Source organism: Coregonus clupeaformis, chromosome 16 (assembly GCF_020615455.1).
Source record: "Coregonus clupeaformis isolate EN_2021a chromosome 16, ASM2061545v1, whole genome shotgun sequence".
NCBI lineage: Eukaryota > Metazoa > Chordata > Actinopteri > Salmoniformes > Salmonidae > Coregonus > Coregonus clupeaformis.
The window spans coordinates 27,683,674-27,705,081 of record NC_059207.1 but is presented as its reverse complement, the minus strand read 5'-3'; the positions used below and the strand labels follow the sequence as shown (position 1 = coordinate 27,705,081).

General features: G+C 40.1%; 1 protein-coding gene across 1 annotated transcript in view; it reads right to left on the bottom strand.

The window, feature by feature from the left end:
* Positions 1 to 5,489: 5,489 nt before the first annotated feature.
* Positions 5,490 to 21,408, bottom strand: part of LOC121584102 (GDNF family receptor alpha-2-like) — an 82,219-nt gene continuing 66,300 nt past the window's right edge. The window contains exons 5-9 of the mRNA XM_041899933.1: positions 14,737 to 14,849; positions 13,541 to 13,681; positions 11,692 to 11,858; positions 8,626 to 8,676; positions 5,490 to 5,990 (exon numbers count right to left, since the gene is read on the bottom strand). Coding sequence (XP_041755867.1) covers positions 5,850 to 5,990; positions 8,626 to 8,676; positions 11,692 to 11,858; positions 13,541 to 13,681; positions 14,737 to 14,849 — 613 coding nt within the window. The 3' untranslated portion in view covers positions 5,490 to 5,849. The remainder of the gene's footprint in view (positions 5,991 to 8,625; positions 8,677 to 11,691; positions 11,859 to 13,540; positions 13,682 to 14,736; positions 14,850 to 21,408) is intronic.

Sequence of the window (21,408 nt, the reverse complement as noted above, 5' to 3'; positions counted from 1 at the left end):
CCTTTGTGGTGGAGAATGATCGACGTGTTCTGGTCCACCACCCGACCCGACTGGGAACTGAGAAGCTGATCGATTGGACGGACCCCATTGCTTCTCCCTCCTTCGCTCTCGGACTCGATTATCCACCCGAATAGACAAGGCTACCAAGCTGTCCAGGTCACTAGGCTCCGGATAGGAGATCAACTCATCCTTGAGCTGCTCCGACAGACCCTGGTAAAAGGCTGCTTGCAGAGACTCCTCATTCCACCCACTCTCCACAGCCAACGTCTTGAACTCGATCACGAAGTCGGCCACGCTGCGAGTTCCTTGGTGAAGCGAAAACAGGCGCCTAGCTGCGTCCCTTCCTCGGACGGAATGGTCGAAGAGCTTCCTCATCTCGGCCGTGAACCCCTGGTATGAAGCCATGCAGGGGTCTTGTCGTTCCCAAACGGCTGAAGCCCACTCCAGCGCTCGACCACGCAGCAACTCAATCACAAAGGCTATCCTAGCCTTGTCTGTGGCATAAGAGTAGGGCTGTAGATCAAACACTAACCCACACTGCATAAGGAAAGAACGGCATCTTCCCAGCTCCCCCTCATATTTATCCGGCGTCGGAACCTTGGGCTCACGGAAGGACACAGCTTCAGACGCGGCAGGCGAGATGGGTGAAACCGGTAGTGGATCCTCCACCGGAAACTTGCGCTGGTTTTGGACCTCCGTCAGACCGGTAGAAAGGTTCCGAACTGACAACGCTATCTCCTGTAGTGCCGTGCTATGTTGTCCCAACATCTTCTCCTGATGGGAAATGGCATGGCGAACAGAGTCCAGGTCCGCTGGGTTCATTACTGGCCGGATCGTTCTGTCACGAGTTACAAAGCCAGAACCCAGAAGCAGACCAGGACAAGGTAAGTTGAAACGAAGGTGAGTGTTTATTTACAAATTCAAGAGTGATGCTGAATAATCCAGGGAACAGAGCGGGCGGCGTTGATTAGTTGTTGGGGGTGCAGTGGTTGATCCAATCATGGCTCGGCAGCCGCCACCACCAGGCAGAGGTTGGATGAAGGTTCCGGACGAGTGACTGCAGATGGAACAAAACGGAGGTAAGTAAACAACAAACCAACAAGGTGCAAAACAACAAAACTAACGCTAGACGCTCTAAGACTGATACTCTGATAAACCTACTGTTCATGGCTAACGATCCGGCAGGGAATGGATGTTAGGCCAGAGCCTAAGAAGGGTGATGATCAGGACCAGGTGTGCAGATTGCTGATGGGATGCAGGTGCGGAAATCAAGAGAGCTCCCCGGAGCGTTCCAGAACCCTCGGGAAACTGGAGATCCCGAGCAGAAAAACTAGTCCACAGACAGGACCCGACTCAGACTGCCGGGATCGTTACACACAGCATAGCAGAATCTATATGATTGCTTTAGAGCTTCTCCTCTTTCCAATAGTAATATCCAGACTTTCTTCAACGGAGCAGGGAATTACATCTCAAGTAGGGTGGTTCAATAGCTCTGTCCACTCCCTTGACAACACAGTTGCTTGCTTAAAGGGATAGTTCATGCAAAATCTATATTTGGGTCAAACTACCTTTACTTTGAGTTGTGTCTAAAGGCCCAGCTGTTTCCATTAATGAAATCTGACAATGCAGGCTGTAGCCAGGAGTAAATAATGCATTATTGTGGATTCTGTCACCGTGGGCCTTCAGACACAACTCAAGGTAAAGGTAATTTGACAAAAACATAGATTTTGCATGAACTATCCCTTTAAGAAAAGGCTCAGAGGGTTTTTGATTTTAAAATATAATTTTTTCTTACCCAACTATGCTCAATTTACAAATGTAACCCTTTGCAAAAAAGCCAGACTGTTCTTGACTTATGAAGCAACCAGTTAAAAATGAAATTAAAGAAAGATCAAGGGTAAAATTACAAAAATTAATGCGCATGCAGCCTAAGTGCTCAATATGTGTGGAATATAGAGTATCAACAGTACCTTTGGAAAAACGTGCTTCATTTCCTCCTTTCCAATAACCTGCCTTGCATTTCCACAACAGCTCTCCAAGAGCCATATACTGTATATAGAGTTGGGCCAATGCAGTTTTTCAGCATTATGATGCATTTACATGATACTTCAACATTCTATGGCAGCCATGTTAGCTCTTCATTAGCATTACATGGGGAATATTTATGTTGGCCTAACTCTCTCTATATATGGCTCTGGCCTCTCCTATTCTTGCAAGGAAACTGTAGACTCCCCATACAGTACACTCTTAGAAAAAAGGGTTCCAAAGGGGTTATTCGGCTGTCCCCATAGGAGAACCCTTTTTGGTTCCAGGTAGAACCCTTTTTGGTTTCAAGTAGAACCCTTCTGGCTTCCATGTAGAACCCTCTGTGGAAAGGGTTCTACATGGAACCCAAAAGGGTTTTACCTGGAACCCAAAAGGGCTCTTCAAAGGGTTATCCTATGGGGACAGCCAAATAACCCTTTTAGGTTCTAGATAGCACCTTTTTTTCTAAGAGTGTATGTAACCAAATTGTGAGCCCAGCAATAGAATGTGCCTATTACACAGGCTGTCGTTCTACTCTGTATTTAAGTAACACGGACTGAGATTCCAGCCAGTGTAAACATAAATAAACGCTCCAGTTACTCCAGCTTATCAAGTGTATCATAAACTGAAACCCCCAACTGTACGCTAGGCTACACTATAATTCGCTAACTGAACCATGAAGTACAGATGTAGGATCTTCATTTGATCACCCTGTTGCAGGAGAACATTTCTGCAATGCAGGACATGTAATACGTGTAGTGTATTTCAGGTTTAAAAAGGCTTCTGAAGTTTGTAATTTCCACTTTAAAATTTCAGACTTGATTTTCCCTTATGGAAAATATATCAACCCCTACAAAAATGTCCATTAATTATAATACTGATAATAATTAACATTTATTTTTTCTGCAGGATTATTTTCCTCCTGTAGCAAACTGGCTCAAATTAAGATCCTATGTCTGTATGATGTTCAGTGTTTCACAGTGGTTGGTGTAAAACAAATCACACCAAAGAGAAAAGAGTCACACAGGCAGGTGTCACTGAAACAAGTGGAATTATGGGAAGGAAGTGGAGCTGTCTCTGATTGGAGGATCCATAGTCTGGTAAACCTTACTGCTCTCACCAACATGTGCAGAGTGTTGATAAGAAACATCATCCCACTGGCTCATTAATCAAGTGTGAACGCACAGAAACCTGCTGCTTTCTTATTCTCATGCCCCCAAATCCCACCACACAAACCCCCTGGACTCCAGCAGCATCTTTATAAAACTGCACCTCTAGCACATTCCTGCTTTGAGATCTCTCACACACAAACATGCACACAAACACACATGCACACACACACGCACACACAAGCACAATTTTCCCTCTCACATAATTTTCCTTCTCACTCTTTCAATCACTTACACACTCATACACACAGGTAACCATGACATCCCATCTTTGAGTACTCTCTGCCTCTCGCCTTATATAAGCTGCCACACGTGATGTATTTATTGTCAGGAACTACTTTGTGGGCAGTCTTTGTTTTCAGTGTTTTCAGTCTTGACTTCCATTGAGTGGTCACGTTTGCAGTAATAATTTTCAAAATTGTTCAGTTTTGTATTAATCAATCAGCATAAATGTAACTTAACTGTGTGAGAAATGCTGAAACCCCAAATACCCTTATGCCTGGACCTATACTGTGTGAGGGGTGAATTGTGATCAGTTTATTTATTTACATTACTACATGTCAAAACTCTTAATTTACCTCTTGCATTTGATTGGCTTTATAGGAGGCCAGAGCCAATATTGTAATCAATTATAGACCGTACGTCATGATGTCATTTGCAAGACTCAGCTACAAACTGACCAATCAAAAAAAAAGATTAATTGGGAAAAAACTCAACACAGCAGAATGTGCGGCAGCTATAAACTGTGAGTATTTATAGACACCTCTGTTGGAACAGTCCAATGGAAACAGAAGGGTTCAATCCCAGGCATTTATGTAGTCAAATATTGATCTGATGGCTTGTGTTGTTTCGACACAAATCCATTTGAATGATTCATTTGGTAAAGCGTTACTATGTGTTGCAATGTCCCATGAGCTGGAGAATGTGGTACGAGCAATAGGTAAGGCCACGTGTATTTGCACTGTACAAAGCACACTATAATACACACAGGTAATGACTTTCCAAGCAAATGGAGCTAATTTAATTTCATCCCTCTATACATTCTTATTTGACTATGATCTGAACCTGTATAGACAAAATTGAATACAAATTATGAAGGCATACAACCAGTATCATTGGCAACTTTTTTCTTCATAAACAGTGCCAACTTTGCCCTCAGAATTTGTTCTCTGTACTCAACAATACAGTTCCGTCATATCGCCTTGACCATAAGGTAATACCAATAGGTAATATTGGTTAATTGTAAGAAAATTGTTTTTTATATATTGGTTCATTGAAAGAAAACAGTTTATTTTTATACTGGCTCATTTAAAGAAAACAGTTTGTTTTATATTGGTTGATTGAAAGAAAACAGTTTGTTATATACACAGACGGTGGATATTTACTCTAACTCATTATCAACAATAACATCTCAAATAAGAATCAGTTAACATTGTATTTCATTTTTTTGTCTGTTGAAAAAATATAGCACTGAAATAAAAGGGCTGTACTAAAGATAATGTTCACCGTTACTATACCAACACGGATACACTGAGTTGAGTTTCGATTTAGGGCCGATTCAATCAGATCCGCTTTAGCCGACATCCGCATGGCTGATGTTTTGACAGTGTCAGAGGTGGAGCTGCGTTAGAGCGGACATTGCCATTGGCTGCACAGAGTCGCATTAATATAAATCCCATGCAGCCTTGTTTATACATTTCAACACTGGAATGTGAGATGTAATCTACACCTGGATTAGACTGATAGAAACCCTCATTATTTCATTTCATGATTTTTCAATTTGAGAGTAGTTCTTTCTATATAGCCTACACTTTCTCATTATGAACTTGAGTGGGACGGGTGTGACTTCGTGACAATGATCACAAGAGCAGCTGCTCAGTGCTCACCGTTTTGACAGCTCCAACGCAGTTCCACCTCTGACACGGCCAAAACCACAGCTATGCTATCGCTGGTTAATGCTTCATCTGATTGAATCTAGGCCTTACACTTTTGAAAAGACACAAATGTCATAATTCTTCTGGAAACAAAGTTTGAGGTTTGTCCCTTTAAAGAAGTCGAGCACTGTTTCAAGACGAAATCAAGTGACAGACAGCAGAGCGCTCTCTCCTCTCTCTCTCCATTTCCATCTCTCACACTCTCTCTCTCCTCTCTCGCTCTCCATTTCCATCTCCTACACTCTCTCTCTCCTCTCTCTCTCTCCATTTCCATCTCTCACATTCTCTCTCCACTCTCTCTCTCCATTTCCATCTCTCACACTCTCTCTCTCCTCTCTCTCTCTCCATTTCCATCTATCACACTCTCTCTCTCCAGTTCCATCTTTCACACTCTCTCTCTTTCACTCTCTCACTCTGTCTTTCTTGCTCTCCTCTTTGACATTATACTTTGGGTCTTTGTCAGTGTTACTGATGGGAAGACAGCCAACGGCCACTGAGACTTCACCATGATAAGGGTCCATAAGCCATTTTCTTGATCATAGTGGTCCTCAAAACCCAAAATGTTACATCAAATAAAGAATATTTCAGTTTATCTCAGATTGTGTTCTCTCTGCCTCTCCTTTTTGAAATAGCATGACAATGCCTTAAAAAAAAAAACATCCTCGAACAAGCCTCTGCGTTGGGGATCAGCTTGTTGGTCGACAACAACCCACAGGGAGGTTTATAGGGCATGGTTGGCCACGGCGGAGGTCAGGCTGAGCAGCAGCGCCCAGACACTGGCACAGACACAGGGTGACCCGTCTTCAGGAGGGCCCTCCGGTCTGGTCAGGTCATCGTAACCACTGCTGGGCTCCAGTAGAGGCTGGGTGGAAAGGTTAGGAATGACTCAGTGAGTCCAAGTGTTGTGTTTTACATAGAAAGGGTCAAATACTGATCCACAGCCACTCCATGTGAATAAAAACATGAACACATTTGAGGCACATATGAAATATGTTGAAAGCGACTGCTGTTGAAGTCTTTTGGGTGTACTCTCTGCTTTTACATGTATTGGCATAGTGCAGAGCTCAGGCTTCATTCTCAATCCCCTTTAGGTAATGCCAGCTTAAACGTTTTAAGTATTACTTCCAAGGAAAGCACAAGCTATAGTACAGGCATAGCACATATTAATCTATTAATCTGCTTCCTAGCTATTTGGATAGGTTTTATTTCTGTACAATATCAGTCACTTCTCCACATGAAGACATAGAAAATTCAGTCATTTCACCATGGACAACATCAGGCAATGTGAAAGGCAACTACAGTATGTTGTACAGTACATTAGAAGAAAGTATAGAATGGACATGCTCTTCTAGATATTGTACACCCAAGAGAGTTACTCAGTAATACCCATTCTACTATGGCCTTATTATGTGTATTTCCATAACATTGTAGGCATTTTGAATGTGTTTTCAATTTGCCTTCAAGTACAGTGCCATCAGAAAGTATTAATACCCCTTGAATTATTTCACATTTAGTTGTGTTACAGCCTGAATTCAAAATGGATTCAGTATTTTTTTTCACCCATCTACACACAATACCCCATAATGACAAAGTGAAAACATGTTTTTAGAAATTTAGGCAAATTTATAGAAAGTCAAATACAGAAATACAGTATCTAATTTACACTTAAGTATTCAATATTTTGTAGAAGCACCTTTGGCAGCAATTACAGATGTGAGTCTATCTGGGTAAATCTCTAAGAGATTTACACACCTGGATTGTGCTAAATTTGGCCATTTATTATTTACAAAATTCTTCAAGCTCTGTCAAATTGGTTGTTGATCATTACTAGACAACCATTTTCAGGTCTTGCCATAGATTTTCAAGTAGATTTAAGTGAAAACTGTAACTTTGCCACTTTAGTGCAACTTTAGTGCCTTGTTGCAAACAGGATGCATGTTTTGGAATATTTTTATTCTGTACAGGCTTCCTTGTTTTCACTCTGTCAATTATTTTATTTTGTATTTATTTTGTATTTAACCAGGTAGGCCAGTTGAGAACAAGTTCTCATTTACAACTGCGACCTGGCCAAGATAAAGCAAAGCAGTGCGATAAAAACAACAACAACACAGAGTTACACATGGGATAAACAAAACATATAGTCAATAACACAATAGAAAATCTATATACAGCGTGTGCAATTGTAGTAAGTTATGGAGGTAAGGCAATACATAGGCCATAGTGCAAAATAATTACAAATTAGTATTATAATAATATAATAATAATATGCCATTTAGCAGACGCTTTTATCCAAAGCGACTTACAGTCGTGCGTGCATACATTTTTGTGTATGGGTGGTCCCGGGGATCGAACCCACTACCTTGGCGTTACAAGCGCCGTACTCTACCAGCTGAGCTACAGAGGACCACAGAGTATTAACACTGCAGTGATAGATGTGCAGAAGATGATGTGCAAATAGAGATACTGGGGTGCAAATTAGCAAAATAAATAACAATATGGGGGTGAGGTAGTTGGGTGGGCTAATTACAGATGGGCGGTGTACAGGTGCAGTGATTGGTAAGCTGCTCTGACAACTGATGCTTAAAGTTAGTGAGGGAGATAAGAGTCTCCAGCTTCAGAGATTTTTGCAGTTCGTTCCAGTCATTAGCAGCAGAGGACTGGAAGGAATGGCGGCCAAAGGAGGTGTTGGCTTTGGGGATTAGGTTAGTATTGTGAAGTAACTACAATGTTGTTGATCCATCCTCAGTTTTCTCCTATCACAGCTATTAAACTCTGTAACTGTTTTAAAGTCACCATTGGCCTCATGGTGAAATCCCTGAGCGGTTTCCTTCCTCTCCGGTAACTGAGTTAGGAATGACGCCTATATCTTTGTAGTGATTGGTGTATTGATACACCATCCAAAGTGTAATTAATAACTTCACCATGCTCAAAGGCATATTCAATGTCTGCTTTTTTATTTTCTTTTTTTTATTTACCTCCCTGGTCTTTTTGGTTGAATCTGTGTTTGAAATTCATTGCTCGACTGAGGGACCCTACAGATAATTGTATGTATGGTGTACAGAGATGAGGTAGTCTTTCAAAAACCATGTTAAACACTATTATTGCACACAGAGTAAATCAATGCAACTTATTATCTGACTTGTTAAGCATATTTTTACTCCTGAAGTTATTTAGGCTTGCCATAACAAAGGGGTTGAATACTTATTGACTAGAGACATTTCAGCTTTTCATTTCTAATTCATTTGTAAACATTTTTAAAAACATAATTCCACTTTGACATTATGGGGTATTGTGTGTAGACCAGTGACAAAAAAACTCTATTTAATCCATTACAATTCAGGCTGTAACACAGCAACATGTGGAATAAGTCAAGGGGTGTGAATATTTTCTGAAGGCACTGTAACTGCAGCTTTCTCGATTTATGGAGGCACCATTTCCCCCTGCAAAGCTATAGCACATCAACAGAAACATGTACTATTCCCTCCTCCCTTCCTTACCTCATCTCCACCAATGTAGCCTTTTGAGAGATTCCACTTTGGTTCATTTCCCTGTACACAGAGAAAAACATAGTCAGATATTATCTTCCGGTTTCTCATGTTCTAATAGCAGTGTCTCCAACACAAGCCAACTCAACATGGCCAAACTGTTTTAGAAAAATACAATCATGAAAAAAATTGTAAATGGTAAAGTCATATAAGCACTGAGAGATGTTTTTTTAATGGGTTTTAGGTGAAAGGAAAGGCTGTATTTATTATGGAAGAGCTTGGTTTCAAATGTGTGACTGTACAGAGAAATGGTTAAATGACAGTTGCCAAAAAAGCAATCGTTGCTTGACAATGCAGCAAACACATCCGCAACTAAAAGCCAATTAATTAGCAGGTGCAGTGATGTGTAGCAGCAGCCTGTTGACATCGGTCCAGATCTTTGTCTGTAGCCAATATTTTTACACACACAGAGACACACATAGACATGCACACACACACACACAGATACTCACGCACCCACACACAACATGTTGTTGGGGATAACAAGATATTATTAATTTAGTTTTGTGAAGGTAGTACGTTTTAGAATTGATCAGAGCTTCGTCGAACAGTAATGTTCAGCTGCGTTTTCCAGGGCTGGTTATTGAGTAACCCAGGGTTGGTCCACAATCAATTATATTCAATTGAGCTGAAAATCAACACAATGTACTGTACAGTCAGGGGCACAAAAGCAAAAAATTGACTCTGAAGCGAGGGCTAATTCTCACTTATACAATGGTCCACTTACATAATGCATGACTCTCCAAAAATACTAGAAAAAGGCATTATTTTCCTGATAAAAAATTTTGTTAAGATGTGCCATTTAAATTCCAATCAGGTTTCTGAAGGAACGTACACACAGAAAAACAGTATGTGGAACTCCCATACAGTGAGTGATACAAAGACATCCTAGTGAGTTTGTCATTTTCTGAGTCACTTGTAGATAAGCAGACAATTACAATGGGACATTTAAAACACTTCTTGATCCCCATTTACAAACAGCTGAAATGACAGTGACATTATGGGCTCTATTCTACACACAGCACAGCCAGGCAGTGAGCAATGACTAGGCCAACGACAGAGTTGGTATTTTCAGGTCATGTTAAAGTGCTTGCACATATCTATGCAAAGGCTGCACCAACGTAACGTCTACAACTATTGCACCACACATTTATCCCAATGGTTATGGCACAATGGATTCTTAAGTGGATCTGAACGCACCGAAACACTTACAAAACTCTTGTGGAGAACATTAATAGAATCAATATAATAATATAATAATTCATTTAATATACAATGGGAAATGTTTTGCTTGCTTATCCTACTTCCTCTGTAGGCTAAATTGCATTATTTTAATAAACTAAATTAAGTTTCATTCAGTGAAATGCTTCTTCCAGAACCTCTCCGTTAATAAATGTTAGCATCACTATTAAGGCCTGTCCACTGAATTAATTGAAATCCTGATTGGTAAGGAAAATGACATCTTATCCACATTATTCATATCCCTATACATTCAACAGCCCTCAACAGTTTCACTTCCTAAACTTGTGAACAGCGATAAGACAAAGTGAAATGTCACCTAGATATTTCCTCTCTTTCGATCTCTTGAGAACACATCTTGAGAACATAGTTACTGACTGAATAAGGTAGAATTTCCTGGACATAAGGCCATAGCTAACAGTATTAAAGGAAGAATAAAGCTTTACAAGTAAACAAACTCACATAGCACAATTGACCTGTTGGTGATACCGAATACAGGGAAATTGACTTGAGAGGGAATTAAGCTTGAGCAGCACAGCCCAATCGGGTGTAATTCTCCACGGGCCTCATTTATCAAACAAAACTTCAGATTACTTATCGAGTGTCTGGGGGAGCCTGTCCAGCCATCAAACACACAGCAGACTATGTCATTTCCTTTAGCGTAACAATTCCACTAACTGGACACCAGCATGCATGTGGTCCTGAGCACTCATGAGATTTATGAGGCTAGACAGCCAGTCTTTTGCCAAGAGAAGTCATATCAGTATTCCCCCAATTAATCTACGATGGAAGTTTGACAAGTTTTAATTGCCAAGCATAGTTGCTGCAGAATGAAGGGCCACCCAAAATGTCCCCACCGGCTCCCTCTCTAATTATAAACTTCCTGCTTGAGTAATCACACGTCTTATTGTTTCCTAATTACCATTTTTACAATAAATTAAGCATTGCACTGCAGCGAGAGAGGCACAGAGTGGTGCATCAACACTGACATACATACAGAACCTTTGGAGAAAGCAATTCCACCGCTCCCCTCTACCTCCTACTGTTAATGTTATCAGTGTGGCTTATTCATTAGTTCTCTCCCTCACACCATTTTTAAGATATTAATTTGCTGTCTTTATCACAATGTGGGTTGTGTACAGAACAGTATAAGAGATGACCATTTAATGGATGTGAAAGCCTGAAATTGCTCAGCATTCAACATCTTTATAGGAGTCTTTCCAAACATAATAATGATGCCAAAACGGTGTTGTTTCTCAGCCATGCATGAAACATGGAATTATAAATATCCCTATATTACTCATGTAATAAAAACAATGACTTTTTTTGTTTAATGCCGTACCAAGGTCCCAATTCAGTATTCGGTCAAACACAGTAACTGGGTCTGTGGGATAGGTCAAAAACATCTTCATACGCACATTTGGATTTATATACTCAACAGAAAATAGGACTGACATGATTCTGTTTCATGTAGAATAGCAATTATTGCCAGCTCTATGCATTATATGCAACGTTCTAAATGTTTCACCCCAGTGAATATACCCATGTTTACCAGTTTTCATTTAATCTAGCGCCAGGTGATAAATGGGTCATGTTCATTAGGCACCTAAAGGAAAAATATGGACTGAAACAGGGAGAGACTTCCTGGTATTGTCCAATTCGTTTTCAGCTACAAAACACTTTAAAACGTTTTCCATTGCGTGCCCTAATAATGAACACGACCCTGGTAATTGGAATGTGGCAGCAGGTGCTATAGTAGCTGGTGATTTCCCTGCCTACCTTCCCGTTGGCCTCATCCTCAGGCTGGACATCATTGGGGTTATCTAGAGGCTCTGAGGTGCTGACCGAGGTCTCTAATCCAGGCTTCATGGAGGGGGTCGATGGGACAGACTCAGCTTTGTGGAAGAGACTGTCTGTTCCATAACCAAATGCTTGAATGGCATTTCCTGTGGGGACAAAGAGATAAAGTAATTTGTCTTGACTGTCTTCCCAGTGTTGCGGCAGCTAACAGTCAGCTCTAAGTCAACTTTTTGGTCCTCTGCCCAATTTTGGGTGTGGGCATTTTCACTCTGCTTGTCCATTTTAACAGAACACGTGTTTATTTTAAATATATATATATATATATTTTTTTTTCTCCCTTTCAGAGAGAACAAATGAGAGAGCAATGACACACATGCAAAGAAAGTATGCACACACTGCAAGCACACACACCCCAATACATACACCTCCACACGCACCCTCACACACATGCATATATACTGTAAACACAGCATGTTGTAAAGACATATTGACTTCAGAAGTCATTCCATGGGGTGCTCGGATATCTCGGCCTTGGGTTGGTTACAATACAAATCTAGGAGGAATGGCAAAGCTATGAAGAACATAATGCTTGTGATTTCTGAAAGCCTTGTAAAGTATCTTAAGGTTTGCAATAAGATGCTGGTCAAGTCAAGACAAGAGTGTTGTTTTCATGCATCTGTTTGCTGGGGTGGTAAGATCACCCAGAGGGGTGCTAGGGGAATAAAAAAATAAATCACCAAAGTTGGCTAGAGGGCTCCTTCAGCGGATGCTTTACTGCACCCAAATGTTCCACCGAGTGATTAAGTTCACTGCCGACAGCAATTCCATATTTTTATGACTTCAGATACGTTGTTTTAACCCTATTGCTATTACCTGCAGGGAGGAGGCTGAATACGATTAGCCTATTATCTAATTGTACATAATACGTACCGTCTCTGTGGACTGTTATGTCCCCCCACTTAATGTATAAGAGCAAAGCTTAATCTATTTCACTTTATCTTCTCCAGTTCCTTTACACTGCAAAGAGGAGATGCTGCATGTTGTATTCTTTTTCAAGACGCCTCCTCGGCTACAAGCCTCATCCCTCATCTTGCAGATTCAGCTAAAAGTGTGCCATGGCAATCTATTAAAAAAAGTCTGAAAGCATTACGCACACAATGGAACATGTTAAAAGCAATGGTATCTTGTAATTCTGATGACATTGCAAGGTACATCACAATGGTGAGGCGGTACCCCTGACATTTGACTACTAAATTGTGACGTTAAGATGCTTTTCCTAACCTTAGATTATATTTTTCTCCTAGACTGATAAACACTGTAATATCTAAGGTAAAATGTGGAAATGACATGCAAATAATTGCTTTATCCCATAATCTGTAGAACAAGTATTTTCCAAATGTTAGGGTATTGAGGTGTAATGAGTTGATAAGAAACGGCTCTAAATGTATCTTGTTATTTCAAACCAAACACAATAAGTGGCCAAAGAGGTTTGGTTGGTTTGTTATCAGACTTAGAGGTTGATTCCAACAATGAGCTGTGGAAAGAAAGGAACATTGATCTAATGTGAATTAAATAACTGCTACAATACCAGCCAGTCAATATTACCCATACACCACACACCTCACAGAGTGCCGCGAGACATCGCCTTAAAAACAAAAAAACACAGACCCAAAATCTAACTCAGAACAACTAAAATACATCAGATGTGCCGGTTCACTTTCAGTTTCGAGGGAAACACACTACAGATTTGAATGGTGGTTATTTTCAAATCATATCAGTGGTGGTCTTGTATGTTACAAAACAGATTTGAAATGCAAGCGTGACTCACTCAAGCACATGTTCTCTGTGAAGTCCCTGAGAAAGCTCTCGCACTCCTCTTCCTGGTTCCCACTTCCTTTACAGGTGCACCATGGGGAGACAGTCCAGTTGGTGTAACTGCTGTCCATGTAATTGGGAGTCATATCTGTCCCTATAGAGGTGAGAATAACGCTACAGTTACAGATCATTCACAGGCCACTAATGGATAATAATGGACTACATTTACTATAAAGAGTAACGCTACCTACACAGGCTTACAGTATGTTACTAATGGCGACGGGGACTATTGTACCACGGAGGCAGAGGGAAAGGAAGCCACCTAACAGTAGTATGCTGATTGATTCTTGTTTTAGATGTGGAGTGTCCATCCGGAGAGAGCTAGTCATATTAGTTTAGAAAGATGTAACCAAAAACAGCAATTCTGTTTGATAATGCTTTCAGGAGAGGAGATCTTTATTTGTGGAAAAACATCTCATACTGTGTAGTCCAGAAGCACTAGCAAGGGTAATAGAATGTCAGTTTACTCTAGAGATACAGTATGTTTGACACATTTATAGCAACTATCAACAATTAAATTACAGACAGGTGGTAGTGGGAACGTTATTACTATGCCATCTCCAAAGGGTATTGTAGGTTCACTCAAAGTAGTCAAAACATAACTCCTTTTGTCTACCTCCTTGATCGTACTGAATAGTGCCAACTCATTACGAAGGTGCTCTCAAATGTCTACTGGTATGGAAGAATGTCTTTGCTGCGCCAATTTTCCTTGTTCTATTTGAAGAACATTTACTATATGAGTCATTAAATGTTTTAATGAAGTAAACGCTCTCTTACATTGCCACCTCCACTCAGCCACTGATGTGCAATGTGTTTGGGGGGAGAATAAGAGGAGGTGTATGGGTATCACTTTACCTAAAGTATGCAGGTATAGTGCATTATAATGTGGTTATAATTAATTATTAGTCATAAGCATGTTTTAACACCCTAAAATGTCTTATTATCATCTCCAATGATCCTGACAAAATAACAGCCATATTGCGTCAGTTATAAAAAACGTCCTACACAGCGAAGTATGACATTCTATAAGCTTTAAAATAATCCATTATACAAGCTCATACATGCTTATAACAACTAATAAAGCATTATGCCTCCAGGCTTGTCAAGTTTTACCGGGATACGTATAGCCAAAAAGTCCCATGCACTTACCAATGAGGCCGGCGTAGGAGGCCAGACAGGCCTGGTAGTTGTCCTCATTTGGGCAGCTGCTGACCGTATGCTGAGTCACCATACAGTTCATGTGGAAATCAGCCAGTCTAGACCTGCACACAAACAAACACAGATGGCTACACCAGCAACACACACCCTGGAAGTGTGATATTTCCTATCAACCGATTCACTCATGGTTCAACAGCAGCCCACTATGTGTAAGTTTGAGCATATACGCTGAATAAATGTCTAATTAGCTAAATAAACGTCGAATAAATGTTGTCACGTTTTCACTCACCGCCGCACGAGGGTGCATCATTCACATTGTTGGCACACAACATCAGACCTGGGTTCAAATACTATTTGGGGTATTTCAATTACTTTCAAAGACATTTGGAAGTAAGTATTTTGATATTTCGTATTTGAAAACACAAGTAGTTGAATATTGGAATGTATTTGGAAATACACTTGGAAAGAGTTGGCAAGTATTTGGAAATACTTAAACACACTCTATTTTTAAATACAAATAAATACTCCAATACATTTGAACCCAGGTCTGTTTGATATTTAAAATAATTTATTTGGAATTAAGTATTAGAAAATATTTTCATAGGAATTTATTTGAAAATACTTTTAAATACTTCCAATAGAAGTAGCTGATTCGGGCCACATTATTTGCAAATACTCAAATACACAGAAAATACAGTGCCTTCAGAAAGTATTCACACCCCTTTACTTTTTCCACATTTTATTTATGTTAAAGTCTGCATTTAAAATTGATTACATTTAGATGTTGTGTCACTGATCTACACACAATGCCCTACAATGTCCAAGTGGAATTTTGTTTTAAGAATGTATTTCAAATTCAATAAAAATGAAAATCTGAAATGTCTTCAGTCATTCAACCCCTTTGTTATGGCAAGCCTAAACAAGTTCAGGAGTAAAAATGTGCTTAACAAATCACATAATAAGTTGCATGGACTCATTCTGTGTTCAATAATAGTGGTTAAAATAAAAAATGTATGACTACCTCACCTCTGTACCCCACACATACAATTATCCATAAGGTCCCTCAATCAAGTAGTGAATTTCAAGCACAGATTTAACCACAAAAACCAGGGAGGTTTTTCAATGCCTCACAAAGAAGGGCACTGATTGGTAGATGTGTATTTTTTATAATTTTGTTATGAGAAAGAAAAAAAAGACACAGAATATCCCTTTGAGCGTGGTGAAGTTATTCATTAGAGACAGCAGGGGGTCAAACTGTAGAACCCAGTTCCTAGATTTGAATATACAATTTGATTTTATCAAACAAAACTATGCTACATTTTATCTCTGGGACCCTCAGGATGACAAATCAGAGCAAGATTACTGAACGTAAGTACATTATTTACCTTCAGAGGTGAATGTATCAAACCAGTTGCTGTGACAAAAGTGTTTTGTTTTTGTGCACTGTCCTCAAACAATAACATGGTATTTTTTTAGCTGTAATAGCTACTGTAAATTGGACACTGCAGTAAGATTAACAAGAATTTAAGCTTTCTGCCCATATAAGACATGTCTATGTCCCGGAAAGTTGGCTGATATTTACAACGCCATTCTAGTCACATATCACATATTGAGCAGCAACCGTCCCGGTATAGGGACGCCGATCCTGTAGATGTTTTAAATCGGTTTACAAAGTGCTTAGAGACTTACCCAAAAAGACTGACAGCTGTAATTGCTGCCAAATGTGTTTCTAACATGTATTGACTCAGGGGGGTGAATACTTATCTAATTACATTAATTTGTAATAAATGTTAGCATTTTTCTAACACTGCCATTAGAGAGTATTTTGTGTCGATCGTTGATGAAAAATGACAATTAAATCCATTTTAATCCCACTTTGTAACACAACAAAATGTGGAATAAGTCAAGGGGTGTGAATACTTTCTGAAGGCACTGTAAGTATATAAATAACAAATAGTCAAATACTCATGTATTTTAACCTGTGATTCAATCTGATTGCATATTGTCGACAATGCAGCTTTTAAAGGTAATTTCCAATTGAGACGATATATGCAGTGCTTACCATGAATACAATCTCCGCAAACGTGGAGAATATTGGTGAGATTTTGGGGAGTAGGTGTCATGCATCATAATAACAATTGAAATAGATATTGGCTGTGCTGTCAAGATATGTTACTTTTCTGCCAGCTACGTGCTTATAATGGCCATCTCAAGTGTTACCCAACTTGATTCTTAAATGATAAAAATAGTGTGATTTTGTTTATGTGTGTTTATGATAAAAGCTTAAATGTATTCATGCCTGGAAGGTGGCATCACTAATCCAGTTAAGTAGGTTTATTGGAGTAGCATGTGCACTGTTGTCCTGTGTTTCCAAATTACTGATGCCCACTAAGATGGAGTAATGCCCTCATGCCCTCCCTATCCAAACTGGACTTATTCATGTTAACCTGCCCCAATCCTTCTCTGCTTGAAGGCCAAAGGTAATGCTTCTGACTATGTAGCCCTAAGTGAGCATGCCTTGCTCCTCACAAGATAAGGATAATAATTTCAGAATACTGTTTACTGTCGACTGGTAGATGTGGAATCTTAAGCAGAAGTTGAGATTTTGGGGGGAATTGAGATGGTTGAGGTGTGTTGGAATCCATCTCATATCCCTGTTAATGAATAACCAAAGAATACAGGACAACAACAGTCCTATGTTTATTATCCTCTGTCCTCCACATCTCAATGAGAAGTGCAGAGGCTGAGGATTTGTCTGGAGAAAATGATGAGGTAACACTCTCTGCAGCCTGGATGCACAGAATAGGCCGCGAGCAAACCCACTCTTCCTCACTTCATTACTCTGGCTCCATCTCCTTCCGCTCCCTATCAAATCACCCAGAGTGGCTCTCAATGTGACATGTTGCGAACATCACATCTCAGCCTTGTTTCAGGGACAAGGGCTTCATGCACCTCTCTCCCCCTCTCCTCTATAGAAACCCTCTCATCTTCTTCCTCTCTGACTGGAACAAATTGCTTATTCCATAAAACATCCCATCACAGGATTTGATAGAGAGAAACCGAAGTGTGTGGAGACTGAGAGACTTCCCAGTCTAGCCATAACGCATCCTCTCTGTTCTACATCTGTAAAAACGAACAGTCATCACTAACACCTTCCATGTGGGTGTTTCCATGGACAACCTGTTCATTGCTCACAAACACTTTGGACAATAATATGTGTCTGCACTAGGTGTAGAGTCTGTGGAAAGGTACTGCATGTTTTTACTTTAAATGCAGTAATTTAAAGTTTAGAAAGGTGTCCGGAGTGTTTGGACAATAGTGTTCCAACATCGAGATGCAGCACATTTCATGGCTGCCACAGCTTTTCCATTATACCTTGGCGGACTGCTCACTACTGAAATTACAGGCTGTCTGCCTCTCAGAGTTTTATGGCCATTTCAGACACTCAGCCCTGGGAAGTGGCAAAGGGAGCCCCCGTAGAGATAGACTCCTTTGAAAAACATTTGACGCTTTAAACACAGTAATTCAGTCAGTGTCGAGTGCCTATCCATCTTGCTCAACCGTAATAGAAAACTAATGGCTTTTAACATGGAATCGTATTCCTTATCGTCACCAATGACAAACATTGAGTCAAATCAGATGAATGTCTAAAAACCATTTCCTCATGAAGGAAGGGAAAATGTATCACAATTATCAATTGCTAAGACATGGTGGCTATGATAGCCTCTCAACAGCGAATATCTTGGGGAAATTATATATTTGGGAAACATCCTCTCTACATTTACTGACATTATTAGTCATAGAAACAGGGTGATAAACTTGCTCTGTGCCTCTGTGCAAACTCACAGTTAGGAAATTTGGTCATTGGTCTTTTGTCACATCAGTGTTAAATGCTGATTGAAACAATAATAGCTGCCATTAGATGGGTTGTCTCCATTCCATTTAGTCTTTATCTGATGTAGTGCATATGGACTACTCAACCTACAAAAGGATGAAGCATGTACATCCACAATGATGGAAAAGTTAAAAATAAAGCAATTAAACCATATCATAATCGTCCATTTTCTTCTCAGTAAAATAAGCATCTTCACAAATGTATGTAATTCTCTCAAAAGTCCTGTGTTACAGGCCATTCTAGCATTGCCTTTTAGCTGGTTGCTGTTGTCCTTGGCCTCTATTTAATCAGTGTCAGAAGACAGTTTCACAGCAGCTTCGGGCAATTGTCCTTTGATGGAACATCAAGAGGGCCCATGTATTTGGAAACATGAGGCTATTTGACTATACATTCATTTGGACACGTTCTCAAGACTAAAAGGGCATTTAGGCATGTGGCTTTCAGTCAAAGACACTGCTGTGCTGCTGCAGTTCACTTAAGTTGCCTGTGCACTTTAAGTACTGCGCACAGAGAAATCAAAGTAATGAGGCTAACCATTTGATTCGACTGTATTTAATTAATCCTTTTTAACTTCTTCACGTCTGATTAAACATTTATTTGTTTGGTGACCAGGAAATCACAGGCAATTCAACCTTTGTTTTCCTTCTCCCTCTATTTGTTACTGACATCATGCAACCCTTATTTATTGTGATGTCATGAATGAATGCTAAATGAACTGTCACACAACGCAGCAACGGCTATTTGGTGAGGGTAAGGTTATTGGCACTCCCTAATACTCTCCAAACAAGGTAAACAAAACACTTAAACTTGGATAAACAAATCTATAAATATATGAACTGTCCCTGAAATACAAAAGGGAGCTACACAGAATAATGATTATGACTAAATAAATAACTATCCGTCACTTTAACAACATTCCTCAGTTAGGGCCCGATTCCGACCCGAGTTAAGCACGAGAAAATGGAACGTAATTCCCTTTTATGCACTTCTCTCTATGCGTATTCTGACCTTGAACTTAAGCATGAGAATATCATGCTATTCACCTGCTATTCGTTTTGGGTGGAGATCGAATAAATGAAGGTGTGGCGGATGTGTGTTTACAGATACCCCGTATTCTGACCTTTACTTAATTCCCTAATAATTCCACCACCTTTACGCGCGAGGAAACCATGAATAAGGTCTAGCGAACCTACAGGTTCCAAGTGGAAAATGCATCTACTTTCTTTTTTTCTGATAGAAATAACACTATTCTCCATGTACTGTAATTTACAACTTGATAACAGCTATCGATAAGAGCTAGGTAAATGAGTAATCCGTTTGGATAAAGGAAACTGTAAATGACAATTTTTAAAGATATATTTTGCCTTATAATTGCTGGAGACAAATGTGAAACCAGTCATATAGCAGCAAACTGAAGCATATCAACATGTCAACTTTCCCACAGTAAAGTTTATGAAAAGCTGTGCCATTATGCAGAATTTAAATTGTTTGGCCTTTTAATTTGCAGGGATGGGTACTCTCAAATGTCTTAATTATAGGCTGCCCTGACTTTCTCTGTTTCCTATTTCTATCATGTTAAATATTAGCCACTATCAGTATCGACCGTCAGTAGGCCTAAAAACAACACATTCAACTGTCAATTCACTGTTAGTTCCCTTCAGTTGGTATAGACTACATTATCATTCCATTTAATTACGTTGTTTTGTTTACCTTCATTTGCTTCCTTTGTTTCAAAAATTAGCAGCCGAAATTGTCGCAACCCCTATTACTAGCCTGTTCAACCTCTCTTTCGTAACGTCTGAGATCCCCAGAGATTGGAAAGCTGCCGCGGTCATCCCCCTCTTCAAAGGGGGTGACACTCTAAATCCAAACTGTTACAGACCTATATCCATCCTGCCCTGCCTTTCGAAAATGTTTGAAAGTTAACAAACAGATCACCGACCATTTCGAATCCCACCGTACCTTCTCCGCTATGCAATCCGGTTTCCGAGCTGGTCATGGGTGCACCTCAGCCACGCTCAAGGTCCTAAACGATATTATAACCGCGATTGATAATAGACAGTACTGTGCAGCCGTCTTCATCGACCTGGCCAAGGCTTTCAACTCATTCAACCACCGCATTCATATTGGCAGACTAAATAGCCTTGGTTTCTCAAATGATTGCCTCGCCTGGTTCACGAACTACTTCTCAGATAGAGTTCAATGTGTCAAATCGGAGGGCCTGTTGTCTGGACCTATGGTAGTCTCTATGGGGGTGCCACAGGGTTAAATTCTCGGGCCGACTCTTTTCTGTGTATATCAATGATGTCGCTCTTGCTGCTGGTGACTCTCAGATCCACCTCTACGCAGACGACACCATTTTGTATACATCTGGCCCTTCATTGGACACTGTGTTAACATACCTCCAAACGAGCTTCAATGCCATACAACACTCCTTCCGTAGCCTCCAACTGCCCTTAAACACTAGTAAAACTAAATGCATGCTCTTCAATCGAACACTGCTGGCACCCGCCCACCCGACTAGAATCACTACTCTCGGCGGGTCTGACCTAGAGCATGTGGACAACTACAAATACCTACGTGTCTGGTTAGACTGTAAACTATCCTTCCAGACTCACATTAAGCATCTCCAATCCAAAGTAAAATCTAGAATCGGCTTCCTATTTCGCAACAAAGCCTCCTTCACTCATGCTGCCAAACATGCCCTCGTTAAACTGACTATCCTACCGATCCTTGACTTCGGCGATGTCATTTACAAAATAGCCTCC